Consider the following 23,447-nt stretch of genomic DNA (forward strand, 5'->3'; position numbering starts at 1 on the left):
GGACCTGCACCTCTGGGAGGGAGGTGTGAAGGAGGAAATGTTTCCACATACTAGGAAGACCCTTCACTGGTGGAGACGGGGGATGGGCAGGGGGGAAGCTTTGGAGCCACGGAGGACAGTGCAGCAACAGGGGTGCAGAGGGCAAAGCAGAGAGATTCCTGCACAGAGGATCAGTACCAACCAGCACTCACCAGCCTGAGAGGCTTGTCTGCTCACCCACCTGGGCAGGTGTGGGCTGAGAGCTGAGGCTCGGGCTTCCGAGTTCAGAACTGGGGACAGGACTGGGGTTGGATGCATGAACACAGCCTGAAGGAGGCCAGTGCACCACAGCTAGCCAGAGGGAGTCCGGGAAAAAGTCAGGAACTGCCTAACAGGCAAGAGAACATTGTTTCAGGGTGCATGAGGAGAGGGAATTCAGAGCACTGCTTAAACGAGCTCCAGAGACGGGAGCAAGCTGCAGCTATCAGTGTGGACACCAGAGATGGGAATGAAACGCTAAGGCTGCTGCTGCAGCCATCAAAAAGCCTGTGTGCAAGCACAGGTCAGTATCGACACCTCCCCTTCCCAGGAGCCTGTGCAGCCCACCACTGCCAGGGTCCCATGATCCACGGACAACTTCCCCAAGAGATCACACGGAGCACCTCAGGCTGTTGCAATGTTATGCTGGCCTCTGACGCCGCAGGCTCACCCCGCATTCTGTACCTCTCCCTCTCCCCAGCCCGAGTGAGCCAGAGCTCCCTAATCTGCTGCTACTTTAACCCCGTCCTTTCTGGGCAGGGGACAGATGCCCTCAGGTGACTTACACGCAGAGGCAGGACCAAATCCAAAGCTGAACCCCAGGAGCTGTGAGAACAAAGAAGAGAAAAGGAAATTTCGCCCAGCAGCCGAAGGAGTAGCGAGTTAAATCTCCACAATCAATGTGATGTACCCTGCACCTGTGGAATACCTAAATAGAAAACAAATCATCCCAAAATTCAGGCGGTGGACTTTGGGAGCAACTGTAGACTTGGGGTTTGCTTTCTGCATCTAATTTGTTTCTGGTTTTATGTTTGTCTTAGCTTAGTATTTAGAGCTTATTACCCTTGGTAGATTTGTTTATTGACTTGGTTGCTCTCTTCTGTTTATTTTTTTACATATATATATGTATATATTTTTCCTTTTCCTCTTTTTGTGAGTGTGTATGTGTATGCTTCTTTGTGTGATTTTTGTCTGTATAGCTTTGCTTTTACCATTTGTCCTAGGGTTCTGTCTGTACTTTTTTTTTTTTTTTTTTAGTATAGTTTTTAGTGCTAGCTATTATTGGAGGGTTTGTTTCTTGGTTTGGTTGCTCTCTTCCTTCTTTTTTAAAATTACTTTTAATTTTTTTATTATTAATAATATTTTTTAATTTTTTATTTTAATAACTTTATTTTTTCTTTCTTTCTTCCTTTCCCTTTCTTTCTTTCCTTCCTTCCTTCCTTTCTTTTCTTTCTTCCTTTCTTTTTTTCTTTCTCTCCCTTTCCTTCCGAGCCATGTGGCTGACAGGGTCTTCATGCTCTGGCTGGGTGTCATATCTGAGCCTCTGAGGTGGGAGACCCGAGTTCAGGTAATTGGTCCACCAGAGACCTCCTGGCCCCATGTAATATCAAACGACAAAAGCTCTCCCAGAGATCTCCATCTCAACGCTAAGACCCAGCTCCACTCAATGATTAGCAAGGTACAGTGCTGGATACCTCATGCCAAACAACTAGCAAGACAGGAACACAAGCCCACCCATTAGCACAGAGTCTGCCTAAAATCGTAATAAGTTCACAGACACCCCAAAACACAACATCAGACGTGGTCCTGCTCACTGGAAAGACAAGATCCAGCCTCATCCACTAGAACACAGGCACCAGTCCCCTCCACCAAGAAATCTACACAACCCACTGAACCAACCTTACCCACTGGGGGCAGACACCAAAAACAATGGGAACTACGAACGTGAAGCTTCAGAAAAGGAGACCCCATACACAGTAAGTTAAGCAAAATGAGAAGACACAGAAATACACAGCAGATGAAGGAGCAAGGTAAAAACCTACCAGACCAAACAAATAAAGAGGAAATAGACAGTCTACCTGAAAAAGAATTCAGAGTAATGACAGTAAAGATGATCCAAAATCTTGGAAATGGAATGGAGAAAACCCAAAACTTTCAACAAGGACCTAGAATAACTAAAGAGCAAACAAACAATGATGAACAACACAGTAAATGAAATTTAAAACTGTCTAGAAGGAATTAATAGCAGAATAACTGAGGCAGAAGAACGAATAAGTGACCTGGAAGATAAAATAGTGGAAATAACTACCACAGAGCAGAATAAAGAAAAAAGAATGAAAAGAGTTGAGGACAGTCTCAGAGACATCTGGGACAACATGAAATGCACCAACATTTGAATTATAGGGGTCCAAGAAGAAGAAGAGAAAAAGAAAGGGAATGAGAAAATATTTGAAGAGATTTTGGTCAAAAACTTCCCTAATATGGGACAGGAAATAATCAATCAAGTCCAAGAAGCACAGAGAGTCCCATACAGGATAAATCCAAGGAGAAACATGCTGAGACACATTAATCAAACTATCAAAAATTAAATACAAAGAAAAAATATTAAAAGCAACAAGGGAAAAGCAACAAATAACAAACAATAGAATCCCCATAATGTTAACAGCTGATCTTTCAGAAGAAACTCTGCAAGCCAGAAGGGAGTGGCAAGACATATTTAAAGTGATGGAAGGGAAAAACCTACAACCAAGATTACTCTACCCAGCAAGGATCTCAATCAGATTTGATGGAGAAATCAAAATGTTTACAGATAAGCAAAAGCTAAGAGAATTCAGCACCACCAAACCAGCTCTACAACAAATGCTAAAGGAAGTTCTCTAGGCCGAAAACACAAGAGAAGGAAAAGACCTACAATAACAAACCCAAAACAATTAAGAAAATGGTAATAGAAACATACATATTGATAATAACTTTACATTTAAATGGATTAAATGCTCCAACCAAAAGACATAGACTGGCTGAATGGATACAAAAACAAGACCCATATATATGCTGTCTACAAGAGACACACTTCAGACCTAGGGACACATACAGACTGAAAGTGAGGGGATGGAAAAAGATATTCTATGCAAATGGGAATCAAAAGAAAGCTGGAGTAGCAATTCTCATATCAGACAGAATAGACTTTAAAATAAAAACTATTACAAGAGACAAAGAAGGACACTATATAATGATCAAGGGATCAATCCAAGAAGAAGCTATAACAATTGTAAATATTTATGCACCCAACAAAGGAGCACCTCAATACATAAGGCAAATGCTAACAGCCATAAAAGGGGAAATAGACAGTAACACATTCATAGTAGAGGACTTTAACACCCCACTTTCATCAATGGACAGATCATGCAAAATGAAAATAAATAAGGAAACACAAGCTTTAAGTGACACATTAAACAAGATGGACTTAATTGATATTTATAGGACATTCCATCCCAAAACAACAGAATACACATTTTTCTCAGGTGCTCATGGAACATTCTCCAGGTTAGATCATATCTTTGGTCACAAATCAAGCCTTGGTAAATTTGAGAGAATTGAATTCGTATCAAGAATCTTTTCTGACCACAATGCTATGAGACTAGATATCAATTACAGAAAAAAAAAACTGTAAAACATACAAACACATGGAGGCTAAACAAGACACTACTAAATAACTGAGAGATCACTGAAGAAATCTAAGAGGAAATCAAAAAACACTTAGAAACAAATGACAATGAAAACATGATGACCCAAAACCTATGGGATGCATCAAAAGCAGTTCTAAGAGGGAAGTTTATAGCAATACAGTCCTACCTCAAGAAACAAGAAAAATATCAAATAAACAACCTAACCTACACCTAAAGCAATTAGAGAAAGAAACACACAAAAACCCCCAAGTTAGCAGAAGGAAAGAATCATAAAGATCAGATCAGAAACAAATGAAAAAGAAATGAAGGAAACAATAGCAAAGATCAATAAAACTAAAAGCTCCTTCCTTGAGAAGATAAACAAAATTGATAAACCATTAGCCAGGCTCATCAAGAAAAAAAGGGAGAAGACTCAAATCAATAGAATTAGAAATGAAAAAGGAGAAGTAACAACTGACACTGCAGAAATACAAAGGATCATGAAAGATTACTACAAGCAACGATATGCCAATAAAATGGACAACCTGGAATGGACAAAGTCTTAGAAAAGCACAACCTTCTGAGACTGAACCAGGAAGAAATAGAAAATATGAACAGACCAATCACAAGCACTGAAATTGAAACTGTGATTAAAAATCTTCCAACAAGCAAAAGCCCAGGACCAGATGGTTTCACAGGAAAATTCTATCAAACATTTAGAGAAGAGCTAACACCTATCCTTCTCAAACTCTTCCAAAATATAGCAGAGGGAGGAACACGCCCAAACTCATTCTATGAGGCCACCATCACCCTGGTGCCAAAACCAGACAAAGATGTCACAAAAAAAGAAAACTACAGGCCAATAACACTGATGAACATAGATGCAAAAATCCTCAACACAATACTAGCAAACAGAATCCAACAGCACGTTAAAAGGATCATACACCATGATCATGTGTGGTATATTCCAGGAAGGCAGGGATTCTTCAATATACGCAGATCAATCAATATGTTACACCATATTAACAAACTGAAGGATAAAAATTATATGATCATCTCAATAGATGCAGAAAAGGCTTTCAACAAAACTCAACACCCATTTATGATAAAAACCCTCTAGAATATAGGCACAGAGGGAACTTACCTCAACATAATAAAGGCCATTTATGACAAACCTACAGCCAACATCGTTCTCAATGGTGAAAAACTGAAACCATTTCCACTGAGATCAGGAACAAGGCAAGGTGTCCCACTCTCACCGCTATTACTCAACATACTTTTGGAAGTTTTAGTCACAGCAATCAGAGAAGAAAAAGGAATAAAAGGAATCCAAATCAGAAAAGAAGTAAAACTGTCACTGTTTGCAGATGACATGATACTATACATAAAGAATCCTAAAGATGCTGCCAGAAAACTACTAGAGCTAATCAATGAATTGGGTAGAGTAGCAGATACAAAACTAATGCACAGAAATCTCTTGCATTCCTATACACTAATAATGAAAAATCTGAAAGAGAAATTATGGAAACACTCCCACTTACCATTGCAACAAAAGGAATAAAATACCTAGGAATAAACCTACCTAAGGAGACAAAAGACCTGTATGCAGAAAACTATAAGACACTGCTGAAAGAAATTAAAGATGATACAAACAGATGGAGAGATATACCATGTTCCTGGATTGGAAGAATCAACATTGTGAAAACGTCTATACTACCCAAAGCAATCTACAGATTCAATGCAATCCCTATCAAACAACCAATGGCATTTTTCATAGAACCGGAACCAAAAATTTCACAATTTGTATGGAAACACAAAAGAGCCAAATAGCCAAAGCAATCTTGAGAAAGAAAAACGGAGCTGGAGCAATCAGGTTCCCTGACTTCAGAGTATACTATAAAGCTACAGTAACCAAGACAGAATGGCACTGGCACAAAAACAGAAATATAGATCAATGGAACAGGATAGAAAGCCCAGAGATTAACCCATGCACATATGTCACCTTATCTTTGATAAAGGAGGCAAGAGTATACAATGGAGAAAAGGCACCCTCTTCAAAAAGTGATGCTGGGAACACAGGACAGCTACATGTAAAAGAATGAAATTAGAACCCTCCCTAACACCATACACAAAAATAAACTCAAAATTGATTAAAGACCTAATGTAAGGCCAGATACTATCAAACTCTTAGAGGAGAACATAGGCAGAACATTGTATGACATGAATCACAGCAAGATCCTTTTTGAGCCACCTCCTAGAGAAATGGAAATAAAAACAAAAATAAACAAATGGGACCTAATGAAACTTACAAGCTTTTGCACAGCAAAGGAAACCATAAACAAGAAGGAAAGACAATCCTCAGAATGGGAGAAAATATTTGCAAGCGAAGTAACTGAGAAAGGATTAATCTGCAAAATATACAAGCAACTCATGCAGCTCAATATCAGAAAAACAAACAACCCAATCCAAAAATGGGCAGACGACCTAAACAGACATTTCTCCAAGGAGGATATATAGATTGCCAACAAACACATGAAAGGATGCTCAACATCATTAATCATTAGAGAAATGCAAGTCAAAACTACAAAGAGCTACCACCTCAAACCAGTCAGAATGGCCATCTTCAAAAAATCTACAAACAATAAATGCTGGAGAGGGTGTGGAGAAAAGGGAACCCTCTTGCACTGTTGGTAGGAATGTAAATTGATAAAGCCACTATGGAGAACAGTATGGAGGTTCCTTAAAAAACTAAAAATAGAGCTACCATACGACCCAGCAATCCCACTACTGGGCATATACCTTGAGAAAACCAAAATTCAAAAAGAGTCATGTACCAAAATGTTCATTGCAACTCTATTTACAATAGCCAGGACATGGAAGCAACCTAAGTGTCCATCAACAGATGAATGGGTAAAGAAGATGTGGCACATATATACAATGGAATATTACTCAGCCATAAGAAGAAACGAAATTGAGTTATTTGGGGTGAGGTGGATGAACCTAGAGTCTGTCATACAGAGTGAAGTAATCAGAAAGAGATAAACAAATACCGTACGCTAACACATATATATGGAATGTAAAAAAAAAAAAAAAAAAGGTTCTGATGAACCTAGGGTCAGGGCAGGAATAAAGACGCAGATGTTGAGAATGGACTTGAGGACCCAGGGAGGCGGAAGGGTAAGCTGGATCCAAGTGAGAGAGTAACACTGACATATATACACTACCAAATGTAAAACTGACAGCTACTGGGAAGCAGCTGCATAGTGCAGGGAGATCAGCTTGGTGCTTTGTGACCACCTAGAGAGGTGGGATAAGGAGGGTGGGAGGGAGACACAAAAGTCAGGGGATATGGGGATATACATGTGCATATAGCTGATTCACTTTGTTATACAGCAGAAACTAACACAACATTGTAAAGCAATTATACTCCAAGAAAGATGTTAAAAAAAAAAAGGAAACAAACAATACTGCAGTGATAAAGTGTCCTGGTTCCTCCTAAAGCGATATGCATAACAATATATCTTTGAGTTCTTCTTACAGGAACTAATGCCCCCACCTAAGTGGAGGATGGTAACTTCAGGCTAAGTACATGATTCTTGGGACACCACCCTGTTACCTCACCACTAAGCAATCAAAAGAAAATCCCACACCTTGCAGCCCTCACCCCAAATTTTGCCTTTAAAAACTCTTCTTCAGAAACTGTCAGGAAGTTTGGGTCTTTTGAGCATAAGCCTCCCCATACTCCTTGTTTGGTCCTTGCAATAAACCTTTCTCTGCTCCAAACTCCAACATTTCAGTTTGTTTGGCCTCACTGTGCATTGGGCACACAAGCTTGGATTCGACAGCAATTTGTGTTTTAATTTTATTTATGACATACAGAAGTTTTAAAACTTCATCCAGTCAAACATCTTTTCCTCTGGTTTTGGATTCTGGTATTATGATTAAGAAAATCTTAGCCACCCCAATAGTATCAATATATTCTTTTTTATTCTTTTATAGTTTAAACCATTTAAAACCTTAATCAACCTAGAATGTACTTTAGTTTTATGTGAGGTAAAATCCTTTCTTTCTTTTGAAGTTAACCTGCTATGCCAACAGTGTTTATTGACTAATCCATTTTCCTTCCACTGATTTAAAATGTGAATCTTATCACAGTCTTATCTCAAGCTATTGTATATACTAGAGTCTAATTTGGGGCCTTTCATTTTGCTCTATTGATCTGTTTATCTTCTCTGAGCCAGTTGTACACTGATTAAGTTACTGTCATTTGATAAATTTTTAAAAATCTGATTGGGCTTGTTCCACATTATTCTTTTTCCTTTTCAAGCTTTCTTGGCTATTTTTGTCCATTTATTGCTCTGGATGATCGAAGATCCCTCTACTATCCAATTAGGGGAAAAATGCTATTGGAATTTCAATTAGACTTGCATTCCATTTATAGATTAATTTAGAGACTACTGACATCTTTACAATATTGAATCTTTATACTGGGAATGTGGTTTAACTCTCCATTTATTCTAGTCTACTTTCATGTCTCTAAGAAAGTTTTATAGTTTTCTTCTAATAGGTATTTTAAAGATCATTTCTCAGTTTTATTTTTATTGAGAGAGTGAATGGGATCTTTACATTTTATTTTACAAGAATGCTCCATTGATTTTTTAAATATATTTATTTTGAACTATCCTGTTAAGTCTACGTCTAATAGTTTTCCAGCTGATTCATTTGTGTTCCTTAGTTAGACAATTATACTATCTGATAATAATGATGATTTTTGTCCCTCTTTTCCAGTAGTTATATCTTTTATTTATGATTCTTACAATACATTAGCTATATCCTCCACAGCAATACTAAATGAAAGTGGTGATAGCAGACATCTTCATCTTGTTCCTGACTTTAACGGGCATGTCTCTAGTTGTTCACCAAAAAGCATGAAGTTGTCTGAAGTTCATATTCATTGTCATATTATTACAATATTCTTCTATTCCCATTTATTTAGTTAGTTAGTTAGTTTTGGCTCCGTTGGGTCCTCGTTGCTGCACACAGGCTTTCTCTAGTTGTGGCGAGCAGGGGCCACTCTTCCTTGTGGTGTGTGGGCTTCTCGTTGCAGTGGCTTCTCTTGTTGTGGAGCACAGGCTCTAGGCGTGTGGGTTTCAGTAGTTGTGGCTTGTGGGCTCTAGAGTGCAGGCTCAGTAGTTGTGGCACACAGGCTTAGTTGCTCTGCTGCATGTGGGATCTTCCCGGAGCAGGGCTCAAACCCGTGTCCCCTGCATAGGCAGGCAGATCCTTAACCACTGCACCACCAGGGAAGTCCCTATTCCCATTTTTTAAAAACCAAATACGAATGTTGAATTTTTATAAAATGCCTTTTTAGCATTTTTTGAGGTAATAATATGATAACTTAAGGAAAAGTCATTCACTTACTCCTGTGATGAGATTTCTTAATACTGTATCTTTCTCAGATTTGTCTATGCATCTTACTTGGTCAAGGCACATTATTAATTTCTGCATGTTATTTTAATGTTTTGCAGAATTCTTCCTGCTTGTATTTTGGTTAAGGTCCTTACATTTATATTGATAAGTAGGATCAATCTGTGGTTTTTTTTCTTTTATACAGTGACTATCTTGGTCTGTTTTTGATACCAGGATAATGCTATTCCCTTAAAATAAAGAGGAAAATGTATCCTCTTTTTTTTTTTTTTTTTTTTTTTTGCGGTACGTGGGCCTGTCACTGTTGGTGGCCTCTCCCGTTGCAGAGCACAGGCTCTGGATGCACAGGCTCAGTGGCCATGGCTCATGGGCCCAGCCACTCCGCAGCATGTGGGATCTTCTCGGACCAGGGCACGAACCCACGTCCCCTGCATTGGCAGGCGGACTGTCAACCACTGCGCCACCACGGAAGCCCCAATATACCCTCTTTTTATGTGTTATGGAATGGAATATAGCAGTCAAAGTTTTAAAGGACTTAGCAAAAAAATCATCCAAGCCCAGTGTCTTTGCTGAGGTAATAATTTTAAAACTTCTAATTTTTTTCATCTTGATTATTCAGCTATTCAGGTTTTTCAACCTTTTCTGAGAAAATTTTGTAAATTTATACTTTTCTACAAATGTCCATTTTAATGAGATTTTAAAACTTTATTACTGTAATTATATACCATTATCTTATTATTTGACTATTTTCATCTGTATACTTTGTTATACCCGTTTTCTCATTCCTACTTTTATATATTTGTGGGCTTATATTTTATATTTGTTTGTCCTTTTTCATTCATGTTTGGATTCTATTTTCAAATCCATCCTTCCTTGGGACCCCTTTCTCCTTCACCCAAGCTCCTAGTAGGATTTTCTAATGCTAAATCCATCTGTTTTCTCCCTCTTTCCCAGGCACCCGGTGTTTTTGTGCAGACTTTATCTTCTCTGAATCGCTCACCACAGAGCCTGACAGGTTCCACAGTGAGAAGTTTCCTTCTTCTCTTTTCTACAAAAACCTATCTGATTTGGTCCCATCCCTCAAATTGCTGTCAGGTAACTGTTTAATTCATCCACTAAAGGCAGTGAGAGGGAATAAAAGAGAAAGACCACTGAAGTGGGATTTCGAAGCCCAGGGATTAAGTCCTGAATCAGACATGTCACCAACTAGCTCTCTGGCCTTATCTCCAGACCTTACTTTCCCCAGCTGTAAAATAAGGTACTTGGATTTCAGGATTTCCAGAATCCTATTCACCTTGAGAATTCTATGATTATCTATTATCCAGTTATCCAAATAAAATATCTCTAGTTGAGATGAGATTAATATGTCATTCTGTCTACATAATGCTTTCATTTTCACAGCTATTTGGGGGATTTTTAAACCCAAAGCAGTGAACAGCATGATGCTTCCTAACATTCCTTAAAAATGAGCGAAGAGTTCTTTATAAAATTCACTGGGTCCTTCAGTGTCAAAATTACATCTACTGTGTTTCCTAACAAGGCAACCAATAGAAGCTTGAACAATTTCTGGAAAAACTAAATAGTACCAAGAAATGGAATCACCAAATTGCCAAGCAAAGCAGTGTGATAACATATAATAATATGAGGTGATAGCACCATTCTGGCCTTATGTATTTATTTAAAGTTATAGTTATAATTTCTCCCAAAGGAGACCTTGAGTTAATTTCTTAATTCTGTTCTTAAACCCTTGTCCTAGACACAACAGCATTATTTTGAGGTAAACTTGAAAGGGTAACTCTAGTGGGAACTGCCCTTCTTCTAGGAACAGTATCCCATTTTAAGAAATGCCCTCCATGCTAGCTCCATATATGTGGTTCTTGCTATGGACCCATTTACAAAGCAGCAGTTCACTGATTGGCCCAGAAAGGAGACATGACCAAAGCAAAACCAATGAACTTCTTCCTTGGATATTTGGACCTGGGACCAAGAGTAATGGGAATTTCCCTGGTGAAACCAAGCAGGACGCCATGGGGTCATCCCAGGTACAAAAGCCCCTCTGTGTTCCCTGTTTTTTGAAAAGTGCTTTAGTCTCTCATAGGCCTTCCCTGAGTTCCAAAACACAGGGGAAGTGAGGGATACAGAAACAAAGGAAAAGCAGTTAAGCAAGAAAAGTGATGACAGATTAAACAACAGTCAGTGATAAAACAAAGTCCTAGGTCCTCCTCAAGGAATATACATAACAATCTGATGCATACCTTTGAGTTATTAGGAAGAAACTAAGACCCCCATCCAGATGGAGGATGGTGACTACATGAAGACCACAAGCATGGAGGCCCCAGACTGGCTGGAACCAGAGGTCGACGATTAAGATTTCCGAAACACCACCCTGTTACCTCACTATCAACCAATCAGAAGAAAGTCATGCATCCTGCAGCTCTCACTCCAAATGTCACCTTTAAAAACCCTTCCCTGAAAGCCTTTTGAGCATGAACTGCCTATTCTCCTTATTTGGAACCTGCAATAAACACTGTACTTTCCTTCACCACAACCTGGGTCAGTAAGTTGGCTTTGCTGCGTGGCAGGTGAGTGGACCCAAGTTTGGGTTCGGTAACACTGGGAGTGCTGAACATACTGAACATGTAGGTAGTGAAGCTCATGAGCCAACAGAAGCCATGAGTTCTGTCACATGGAGTTCGGTTATGGCAAGACAGAAAAAAAGGGATCTGTATGCAGAGAGAAGTGGGGCATAAGAGCAACTGGACAAAGATCCATGGAGGAGTCGATCTCAAAGAGATTTGCTAACTCCAAGGCTATGAGAGAAGCACCATTCTTAGACTAACGCAGATGACTGGCATGCTGCAGTGAATGTCAGAGCAAAACACCCTACTTTAAAGGTGGTTAATGAGACTTAACCATGAGTACTTGCCAACAGAACACGGGAGCTCTCTGCATTGGGTGTCAGTGTTCAGACAGAAGAAAGAGGCCATTCAAATATGGATCCATATAGAACATAGAACAGTGTGGTGCCAATGAACAGAGCAAAGTCAGATGAGAAAAGAGGGGTGAACACAGACCATGCTACCATAAGCTAACAGTTTACAGGAACTTCTTAGTGAAGAGGGACATGTGGTAACTATTTAAAGATGACTAAATTAATTTTGTATCATGTTTACATTAACTAGATAATAAGTTCAAGGTTTTATTTCATAGAGTAGATTTAGGGATTCATAATCAATCACTTTGATAATCTTTATGAAGACATAAATGAATTAACCCTACAAGGTATACTTATAATGAGCTGAACCTGGATGATCCCAAATGGCAATTCCAACAACATTCAGATTTTCAGCACATTAAGAATAAACCACGCAATTCTATCAAACATTGAGAAAAGAGCTAACACCTATCCTTCTCAAATTCTTCCAAAATATAGCAAAGGGAGGAACACTCCCAAACTCATTCTACGAGGCCACCATCACCCTGATACCAAAACCAGACAAAGATGTCACAAAAAACGAAAACTACAGGCCAATATCGCAGATGAACATAAGTGCAAAACTCCTCAACACAATACTAGCAAACAGAATCCAACAGCACAGTAAAAGGATCATAGACCATGACCAAGTGGGATTTATCCCAGGAATGCAAGGATTCTTCAGTATATGCAAATCAATCAATGTGATACACCACATTAACAAATTGAAGGGGAAAAACCATATGATCATCTCAATAGATGCAGAAAAAGCTTTCAACAAAATTCACCACCCATTTATGATAAAAACCATCCAGAAAGTGGGCATAGAGGGAAACTGCCTCAGCATAATAAAGGCCATATATGACAAACCCACAGCCAACATTGTTCTCAATGGTGAAAAACTGAAAGCTTATCCTCTAAGATCAGGAACAAGACAAAGTTGCCCACTCTCACCACTATTATTCAACATAGTTTTGGAAGTCCTAGCCACAGCAATCAGAGAAGAAAAAGAAATAAAAGGAATACAAATCAGAAAAGAAGAAGTAAAGCTGTCACTGTTCGCAGATACATAGACAATCCTAAAGATGCTACCAGAAAACTACTAGAGCTTATCAATGAGTTTGGTAAAGTAGCAGGATACAAAATTAATGCACAGAAATCTCTTGCATTCCTATACACTAATGATGAAAAATCTGAAAGAGAAATGAATGATACACTCTCATTTACCATTGCAACAAAAAGAATAAAATACCTAGGTATAAACCTACCTAAGGAGACAAAAGACCTGTATGCAGAAAACCACAAGACACTGTTGAAAGAAATTAAAGATGATACAAACAGATGGAGAGATATACCATGCAGACGTAGAGAATGGACTTGAAGACATGGGGAGGGGGAAGGGTAAACTGGGACAAAGTGAAAGAGTGGCATGGACATATATGCACTACCAAATGTAAAATAGATAGCTAGTGGTAAGCAGCCACATAGCACAGGGAGATCAGCTTGGTGCTTTGTGTCCACCTAGAAGTGTGGGATAGGGAGGGTGGGAGGGAGACGCAAGAGGGAGGAGATTATGGGGATGTATGTACATGTATAGCTGATTCACAGCAGAAACTAACACACCATTGTAAAGCAATTATACTCCAATAAAGATGTTAAAAAAAATCACTATATGGTAAATGCGTGTGTTCCTCTCTGCACAAAGATATCTATATCACACACTCCAGGAGATCTGAAAGGGGAGGAAAGAAGGAGTTTAATAGTTTTCTAATATTTATGAATTTTATCAATATATTTATAAGAATAAGCTATAAAATTATGAAAGGCAAAATTTGAGGCAACAATATGGAGGTTTTGCTAAATTTCATAGGTTGCTGATCATACCCAGCTTCAGTTTCTTGGCCAATGCGTCAACTTGAATTGTGGGATCAGATCCCATGGACAGAAAACATATCAGAGGTGTTCGTGTATCACTTTCTTCCCAAGTTTTCTCCAGATTTAAGATAACTGGTTCTGTGTACTTTTCCTCCAAAGAATCTGCAATATACTTTCTTGCTTGAAAAACAGTACGGTCTGGGCACCAAGACCTAGAAATGCACACATGTTAGAGGAAATAAATTCAGGTTTTAAAAATTCTATCTAATGCTAAGCACATAAAGAACACATAGTTAGTTAGCAAAAGGATAGTGAGCTAATCCTCCTTTATGCAGATATGTGTAAGATGGATGGCAATGTTTTCTATCCTTGGATGAATGCAAGTTTATTCATGTAGTTTTGATGCTAGGCATTGGCAAGGAGTAGGTCAGGGCCAGTTCTGTTGCCAATCTAGAAGGGAACTTAGAAGTCAACTGATCCAAACGTCTCATTTTCAGAGGAAGCGGCAACTACTCTGAAGCTTTAGTTATTTTCGTTTTAAAACACATCAGTGATTATCCCTAGTAACTAAGCTATCAGCTTCAGGGAAGCAATTCCTCATTCAAACTAATACACAGGAGCACATTCATTCTTTGACAAATATTTATGGAGTGAATACTATACATCACGCCCTGCTCTTGATGCCAGGGACTCAGCAGGGATGCAAGGGGAGGTGTCCTCTGCCAGGTCCAGTACATGATGGGGGCTGGCCTGCTGCATACTCGAGGTTCTACAGCCTTCAGGGGGAGATAATATGTCAATGGTGTTAGAAGTAGCTTGATCAGCAAGCATTTATTTAATACCATCTGTGTAGACTACACTGTAGCAGGTTCTGCACACAATGACACATTAAATAAATGTCATTTGATATTTTTAGATCACAGACAAACTCTATGGATTCTTCTTTGTTAGTAGATTGCATTATTCATTTGACATAGATTCAATTTTAAAATGATGGATATAAGACACATCTATTCTAATAAAATAAAAACAAATAGCCATTTTGCAGTCTGCAGGTCCTGAGGTCATCACTGCTGACAGCTCTGATCACTCTCAAAGAGTGACAACAACCAGGAAACAACTTTTCTAAGAAAACCCAGGGGTATAACATTAGGAAAGACAAAAACAACTCCAACATAATCCGACATCTTTTTGTTATTCTTTTGGTGGTTTCATCTCCCCCAACTCTACCCTTCTGTGTTGCCCACCACACACACACACCCCGCCACACACACACACACACACACACACACATCTTCCAATATAGAATCCTTCTTTGAGCTACTGCATGTTGAGAAAACACGAAAAGTGAGAAAGAAAAGGAAGAATATTCTTCCTCAACATCACTTTCAAACTTTTGCTTCCACTTTAACAGCCAAAACAGCATTTATATGTTTCAATAGCACAATACTATTGGTTTTAGCTTAAAAACTAATTGCCTTGTAACTCTGTGAGATCTATTCTTTTACAGAAGTAAATTCAACAATAAATGATTCACTCAATGGTAAATGATGACCAAAGTGAATAGTACAAACATATTTTTCATACGTGTTTTGCTAAAAGCACTACCATTAACATGTTATCAAAATATACCTTTCACCATTTTATTTGCCATCCCAGACTTCAGTTGGGAAGCACATACATCTATCACAGTAACTACTGGCACATAGTGAAGTAAGCTCACTGAGGTGGGATCTGTAATTTGACACTATAAAGTGATGCTCCAGGTCTGATAATACCTATTCTCACCTGATAAGTAAAAGCTTGTGGCAGGTATCTAGTGAGTCATTATATCCATCAGGGATGATTTCCTCCTCTGGAGCATCTTTATCAAACCAGATTTTCCATCCCTTCTCATTACGAGATATCTAAAATAAATAAGCTGATTAGTGAGCCCCAGGAATATATGCAACTAAAATTGAATAACCTGAGAAGGTCATTCTTTACAGGCAGCTAATTTTTTAAACATAACCACACAGTTTACATTTTTCTTCAGAACCAGTGACTCAGATAGATTGGATATTATGATTCCCTTTCAGTTTTTCCATTGCTCTTCTACGTTATTTGCTAAAATTAGGACTATGTATCAATTACGCTAAACGACTGGGCAGGAAAAAACATAGACCAGGGTTTCTCAACCTCCGCACTATGGGCATTTAGGGCCAGATTAATTTAGTGTTGAGAGAGGCTGTCCTGTGCATTTTACGTTGTTTAGCAGCATCCCTGGCTCTATCCACTGGTCACCAGGAGCACCTCTGCCCCTGATCTGTGGCAATAAAAAAGGTCTCCAGAATTGTCAATGCACTCTGGGGTGTGGCACCAGGTTGCCCTTGGATGAGAACCACTGACACAGACCACTTTGATACCCAAACCTCTACATGTGGACCTCTACTTAAACTAGTGATAGATGACAAAATCAAAACTTTTATTTTCCTAGTCATCCCCCCACCTTGAGACCTTAAACCTAAGAATGGATGAAGTCTCTCCAAGAGCTGGTCTCAAACACCTGTTCTTTCAGAAGCATGGAAAGAACCACAGGTTTTCAGAGGTATTAAAGGATGCTCTCTGAAGTCCAAGTGCTGTGAAAATTAATTACAGAAACTATAGATCGGTGAGCCTGACGCTGCTCCTCAGCAACAATCAGGCTGGATTATTTAGACAGTGTCTGAAGCATGTTTTAAAAGCCATGGCAAGCACTAACAGCAAATATTTATATAGCAGATACTATGTGCCAGACCCAAGGACTGTACTTTTACTTCTATTATCCCCACTTTTTACTGAGGCACAGAGAGGTTAAATAACTGCCCAAAGTCCACACCATACAAGCAACTCATCATCTAGGATACAGACACGGTGCAAGTTAATAACAAAACAATTGCTCTGTAAATCAGTTGCTCCAACTTTGTCCCTGGGATGCTAAAAGATGGAGGAGAATTTCTGAAATGTTTCACAGCTGCCATCTTTCTCTGAAGATTGCAGTGGCTCTCCCTAGTTGGCTGCTGCCAAAAGAATCTGCCTGGCACAGGGCTTGGACGGCCTGGGTGCTGCTGTAGCCCCACCCTACTGCACTGGCACCTGTGCTCTGCTACCCAGAGCGCCCCCTGCAGGTCTCCTCCACACTGGCTGCTAAAGAGAAGGAATTCCAAGAAGAAACAGGGTGCGTATTCTCAACCTACTGGCCTTCCATCTGCTAATTTTGACTCTACCATATAAAGCTTTCAGGGCGAGCTGCATCTGTGATAGGATAACTCCCAGCCCCTTGCTCCTGCATTTCCCATTCCTGGCCCTCGCTGCTAGCAAAGCCACCTCCAGGTGTTAAACAGTTTGGCCTAGGGATGCCAAGGCAGGGCAGCTGCTCTTTGAGGCTATTTTTGTTTCAATTTCTGACACCCACTCAGCTAGGAGATTGATCTCCTGTTTCCTCCCCCCCTCCCACAGACAGGCCAAACTCTTGGCCATCTGATGGCAGGTCGCCCTGATGGCAAACTTCTGCAAGTTTGTGGAGAACAACTCTTCCTCTTCCCTTCTGGCCCATCCAATGGTGTAAAAGAAGTTGGACAGAAATAACTCATGGTGTCATGAGCACGGGCTCAAATTACAGCTTTACCATTTATGGGCTATGTGGCCTTGGGCAAGTGCTTAACCTCTTTGAGTCTCAGTTATCTCATCTATAAATCGTGTCAATAATACTTCCCTTGCACAGTTATTATTGTTGCAAAGTACCTACCCATAGTAAGCAGTAGTAGCCACCAGATTCTGCACCAAGGGTACTTAAAATCTAACTGACCGAGGCAAATGATACTGTATATCCTTATATTAATACAACCCGTCAGCAGAGGGGTGCTTTTTTCCAGTGGTACTTGAAGGCCGCCTTTACCCAGTCTCGGACCAGACCCAGACCACTTTTTTTTTTTTTTTCAAAGTATTTGTTTGGACTTGGAAGACTCAGGTGTAGCTGTAGTACGAAACAAAGCTTACTGTCCACCACAGATATAGTCCAGGGACTTTATCCAGTTGACTCTGACCCAACCACGGTGAATGGGTAAAGAATACATAATGTTCCAGAAGTACCCCTAAACAGACACACCTAGTGTACTCTTGGGTGGGGGATAGGATGTTTGTGGAGGGGAGGGAATCACGTGGTGACAGTGCGAGGCTTCTGCCGTCCTCAGCCTAGGGATAAGGTTACCAATCGCTCACTTTGTCCATCACCAGCAACCGTAAAAAAGACGATTATCAGCATTTGACACTGGGAAACTGCAGGCCCTCCGCTGGTAACCAACAGACCTCAGTAGTAAACAACTGTCTTTATTCTGAGTTGCATAATTGTTTTCCGGTGAGAGCTGAATAAACAACTAATCCACAATAACCAATTTACATTTTCAGATAAGAAAAACAGGTAAATCGGGGTCTGTTTCACCATTATAACTTCACTATTTTATAAATATTTTCACCACTGAAATGATGATTTTTTATAAAAGGACCTCAACCTCTTCGCTTGCCTCAAATTCAAATTTGCTCAAATTATTTAATCATAGGCAGTGAAAACATGGAGTCTACAATAAAAGGGTCCACCCACCCAGAATAAAAGGGTTCTGATTCTGACAGCAACTCAAGCAGGTTATAAATGATCCATGCCCACCACACAGAAGTAAAGACAGTTGCCTGCACCTGTGAAAAGATTCCTTGGGATATCCTTCTGTCCACCGCCCCCAAGCCCCCAGGAGAGCCACAGCGCCTTAAAGCTACACAAGTGTGTTGACTCCTCTGGGTGAAGGGTTTGTCACCAGGAGGCCCCAGTTTAAATGGCCCAGGTGTGTTTGGGTTTACAGATCTGTACTTTTGTCCAGCCCTTTATTACCTGGTTCATAATTTCTGCAAATTGCGGAAGTTTACTCAGTTCCACAAGATTCAGCCAGGTCATATCAAGGATCCAGCGAAACGGTTTGGGAGGGCAGGCTTTCAGATCTAGAGCTGCTCCCCCTGTGGAAAGGCATCAGTGGGAATCAGGTCAGCTTGTGCTCTATTTTTTAGAAATTTATTTTCCAAATAATAAAAAACGAGGTAACCATATCACACACAAAAATGGGAAAATTGGAAAATAATCACGTTATAGAAAATGTGGTTACCTTTTTTTGGTACAGTTCCTTCAAGTGTTAGTGATTTATACCATCTTATACAGATAGCAACTCCCTGTCATTTTTCCCTGCAAAGAATTTTTCTCAGGTGGTTGCAGATGTTTGCCTTTTTATTGCTTTTTAACTATCTGAAATTTATAATTTTGATATCAATGAATCAGTTGATCTTTTCATGTGTGATTTTAAAAGTCATTTCTTAGTCATCACTCCTCCAGAAGTTTGATACTCAATACTATTGAAATATTTTTTATCAGGTCAAAAAGACAGATAAATGGATAGACGAAGGGATGGAGGGAAAGAGGAAGAGAGGAGTATAATACATCTGTGGGTTTTTAAGGTTTTTAAGGGGGTAATTAATGTTCAAATCATTTATTCATTCATTTATTCAACAAACATTCACTGAGCCACCTCTATGTATCCGGCATATTCCAGGCACTGGGGATAAAGCAGAGGAAAGCCAACAGGGCTCCTGCTCTCACCGAGTCGAGTGGAGAATGTGAGTGATAGCGCTGGATTGTACTTTGAAGCAAATCACAAGTCAAATGAGCACATTCAGTGTGACAATCTCCACCAAGATGTGTGATTATATCTGCACTTTCAGAATTCCTCTATTGCATGTCTTTAGCAATGTTTTATCATAATAATTCCAGCTCTGTTGTTTAATTCAGATGTATGCCAAACAGTGGTTCTTGAACTTTTAAATTCTATAACCCTCCTGAAGAACTCATCAAATCCCTCCACTTCACTTATCAACCCGGGGACAAAAACAGGGGAGGTGGCGGGTGGAGGGGACTACAGGTCTCTGCTCTCCCCTCCAGCATCTTCCTGAGAAGGTGAATGAGCTGAAGTACTCCTTTCGTGTAAATCCCTTTGCTCCACCGTGGAGTCAGGGGCTCTGAGTGCCACAACACCTTTAGAACCTGTAAATCTTCCTCCCACATGCCCCCACCCCCCGCAGCGACCAGGTGAAAAGACCTTATTCTAGCACCATTTCTGCTAACACTGAGTTTACCATAGGAGAAGCAAGCCCTAGAGTAAGTCACCTGCAGATTTAAGGGATTCTCTCCTCTAACACAGAGGTAGATGCGTACCTTTTCTTCTTGGTTGTTTCCCCCTCACAGTGATTTCATGTAAACATATACCTCAAAGACATCAGGAGAAGATATTTAAGCTACATCAGTGTTTCCAACATATCATGCACCTAAACTAACCCAGAACAATCACAGCCCATCCCGTTCCCCCAAATATCCTGGCTCTGCCACTTGCTAGCTGCATAAACTTGGACAAAAACTCAGTTTCTCTCAGTTCTCTCTTCTGCCAAATGAGCGTAATAATAGAATCCATCAGGCTGATTGCTGTGAAGATTAAAGAAATGAATGTATGTAGAAAGCCAACAATAGTCATGGCCCAGAGTAAGAGCTACGTAATCATTAGCTGTTATTTTGACACTAACTCTCTGTCTTGGAAGGCTCAGGTCCAATCCAACCTGGAAGGCAAGAGAATACCCTCTAATGTGTCTTTCTGTACATGGTTTACAATAAAAGAAAGATGATATTTTTCTAGAATAATCAGGCAGGGGAAACAGGTATATCCATTACGCTACAGTGCAGGATTGCCCCTGGTACCTATTTCATTTTTCAAAGTGTTCTGACATTCTCGGTTGAAGAAGAAAGTCAAAGGCACCTTCCAAATATTGCAGAAAACTAGTAGGAATTAATACAAAGGGAAATCAAACATTTCTGCTATGACAAATAAGTCTTTCTTCTTTCCCCCTTAAGTACTGAGTTCAAAATGATAAAAAAAATATCAATGATCTAAGGGCCATATTTGTTAACTTTGTAAAAAAACATTAAAAACAAAGTCCTACCATCTTTTTTTTTTTTAGAATTTTTTTAAATGTGGACCATTTTTAAAGTCTTTATTGAATTTGTTACAATATTCTGTTTTATGTTTTGGTTTTTTGGCCGGGACGCATATGGGATCCTAGCTCCCCGACCAGGGATCAAACCTGTACCCCCTGTATTGGAAGGTGAAGTCTTAACCACTGGACCACCAGGGGAGTCCCAAGGCCTACCATCTTTTAAAAAATAATTTGGTCAAGCTGTAAGCCAGTTCAAAATTAATACAAACTGTACAATAAACCAGTTTTGATTTTTTTTAAAACTCTTTTACTGTGCTTGACAGTGCTGACTGTACTGACAATCCACCTATCATAAAATCCCAAATTAATCTTCTAAAGCACTGCTCATGCTACTTCCCTGCTCATAAAACATTCGATGGCTCTCTATCGCCAACTTAATTAAATCCAAACTCCTCTCACTGACTCTCCTGATCCTATACAATCCAGTTCTCCCTGACTCCAGTTTCATGAAATGGAGTCACAGAAGTGCTCTAACCACAGTTCAGATGTGCAACCTTCTTTATTTTTCTGTGACAAATCAAATCCTCCTCACAAATTCCCTCCCCACTGTGTTGCTGCGTTTCTTGGTCTCCTCTGATTTAAAGACTTTTGAAGAATCCAGTCTCTTTCAGGGAATAGCTCTGGCTTGGCTGGGTGTGCTGGGTAGGGAGAGGTGAGGTGGGGTGGGTTTGTGTCTTGATGGGGAGGATGCCTCAGATCTACATGCTGCCTCCTAGGCTTCACTTGTCCCAGTCACAGGCTGGGATCCTCTGAGCCACGACAAATCCTGTCTGACCTATGGGGGCATTAGGCTGCAGTCCACAGAGGCTGGTACTTTGTCGCTAGTTATAAAGTCCCCCTGTCCTGCAACTTCTTGGTTTGAACCCCAGACCCTCGCTGTGCACCAGCCCTCTCCGCATTTCCACAACCACACTCCCGCCTGCCAAACCTTAGGCTTATCCATCTATCCACTACCCTCCACCGATGCTGTGATGCAGCTTCCATGTTGGATGTGGCTCTGGGGCACTTCCCTGCTCTCTTTGAATTTCGATGTGGCCATGCATCTTACTTTGGCTAATGAAATATGAGCATGACGTGTGTCACTTGTGGGGTAACCTTTAAGAGCCAGCGCACAATTTGCCACACCCTGTCCCTCTTCCATAGTAATTATGGAAGCAATTTGGACTCCTGGGCGACCATGACAAGCATGTCAGATAGAGAGTAAAGGAGAAGTATACTTTTGTTATGCTGAAATTTGAGGATTGTTTTTATGGCCACAAAACCTGGCTTATCCTGACTAAAACTAGGTCCCCAAATCACATGCATTATGCCCCCACTCTGACACTTCTCAAAGTAGCTCTTCTTTCAACCATCCAGACCAGAAATCTTTGCACAGAGCAGAAATCTTAGACTCATTTCTGACCCTCTCTTGGCTCTCACACCCAGTCCTTTGTCATTTTACTTTCATGATCTCTCATATTTGTGTCTTCCTTTATATTCCCATTGTCTTCACCCTAGGATGGGAATGCATTTCCTGTGGTTGGGAAGCTTATAACAGACTCCCTTAAAGCACTTTTCTCGAATCCTACACACATCTGCCAGAGTAACCTTCCTAAAGAACAATAAAAGGATCACATCACTACCTTACACAACTCCTTATTTCTTATCAGATCAAGAAATCCTTCCTCTAGGAACCAAGGCTCACCAATGTACATACTCCACTCATTTCTTTTTCCATGCTGTTCTGTCTTAGCATGGAAGTTTTCTTCATTTCTACCTATCATCCATGGTCCATTTCAAATGTCACTTTCTTCTTTTGGGGGAGAAGGGCTGCCAGAAGATGATTTATTAAACTACTTATAAAGATCAAAAAAAAATAAGAAAAAGATTGGACTATTTTCCCCAGGTATCAAATAACCTGAAAAATTCCTGGCTTAACCTGCAAAGGCATATTTTCCAAGGAGCTTTTCTTGATCTCACCAACCACATGTAATCTCTCCTTCCTTTTAGATATAACACTTTGTTTTTAGCTCTCTTATAACACAGGCTATTCTGCCTTATTTTGCAGGGTTTTTTTCAATTATCTTTATTTGAACTATGAGACTTTTATTTCTTTTAAAGCAATGTCTGTTTTTTCCTTGTATCCCAAACACCAGTATGGCAGGTTTGCATAGTATATGCTCAATAAATACTTGTTCAACTGAATTGAATGAAAATACCACTCTTTTGTCTCCTTAATTATACTTTTAACATGGAGATAAGCAATGAGCCGGGCTCTCTTCAAATATAAAATACAAGTGTGCTTTTTGTTACAGTCTTAAACGTCATTATAACCCCTTGCTTAAGGAATTGGTCTCTTGCAGTAGCAGAAAGATCATCACCTGAATCACTATTTTCCCCTTTGGCATTTG

General features: G+C 39.9%; 1 protein-coding gene across 1 annotated transcript in view; it reads right to left on the reverse strand.

Annotated features, from left to right (window-relative positions):
* Positions 1 to 23,447, reverse strand: part of DNAH8 (dynein axonemal heavy chain 8) — a 326,150-nt gene that overhangs the window by 76,410 nt on the left and 226,293 nt on the right. The window contains exons 80-82 of the mRNA XM_089918797.1: positions 18,860 to 18,981; positions 15,748 to 15,866; positions 13,969 to 14,171 (exon numbers count right to left, since the gene is read on the reverse strand). Coding sequence (XP_089774923.1) covers positions 13,969 to 14,171; positions 15,748 to 15,866; positions 18,860 to 18,981 — 444 coding nt within the window. The remainder of the gene's footprint in view (positions 1 to 13,968; positions 14,172 to 15,747; positions 15,867 to 18,859; positions 18,982 to 23,447) is intronic.

Source organism: Delphinapterus leucas, chromosome 10 (genome assembly GCF_059928025.1).
Source record: "Delphinapterus leucas isolate spDelLeu-1000000601 "Yukka" chromosome 10, BTC_Dleu_Yukka2, whole genome shotgun sequence".
NCBI classification, from domain to species: Eukaryota; Metazoa; Chordata; class Mammalia; order Artiodactyla; family Monodontidae; genus Delphinapterus; species Delphinapterus leucas.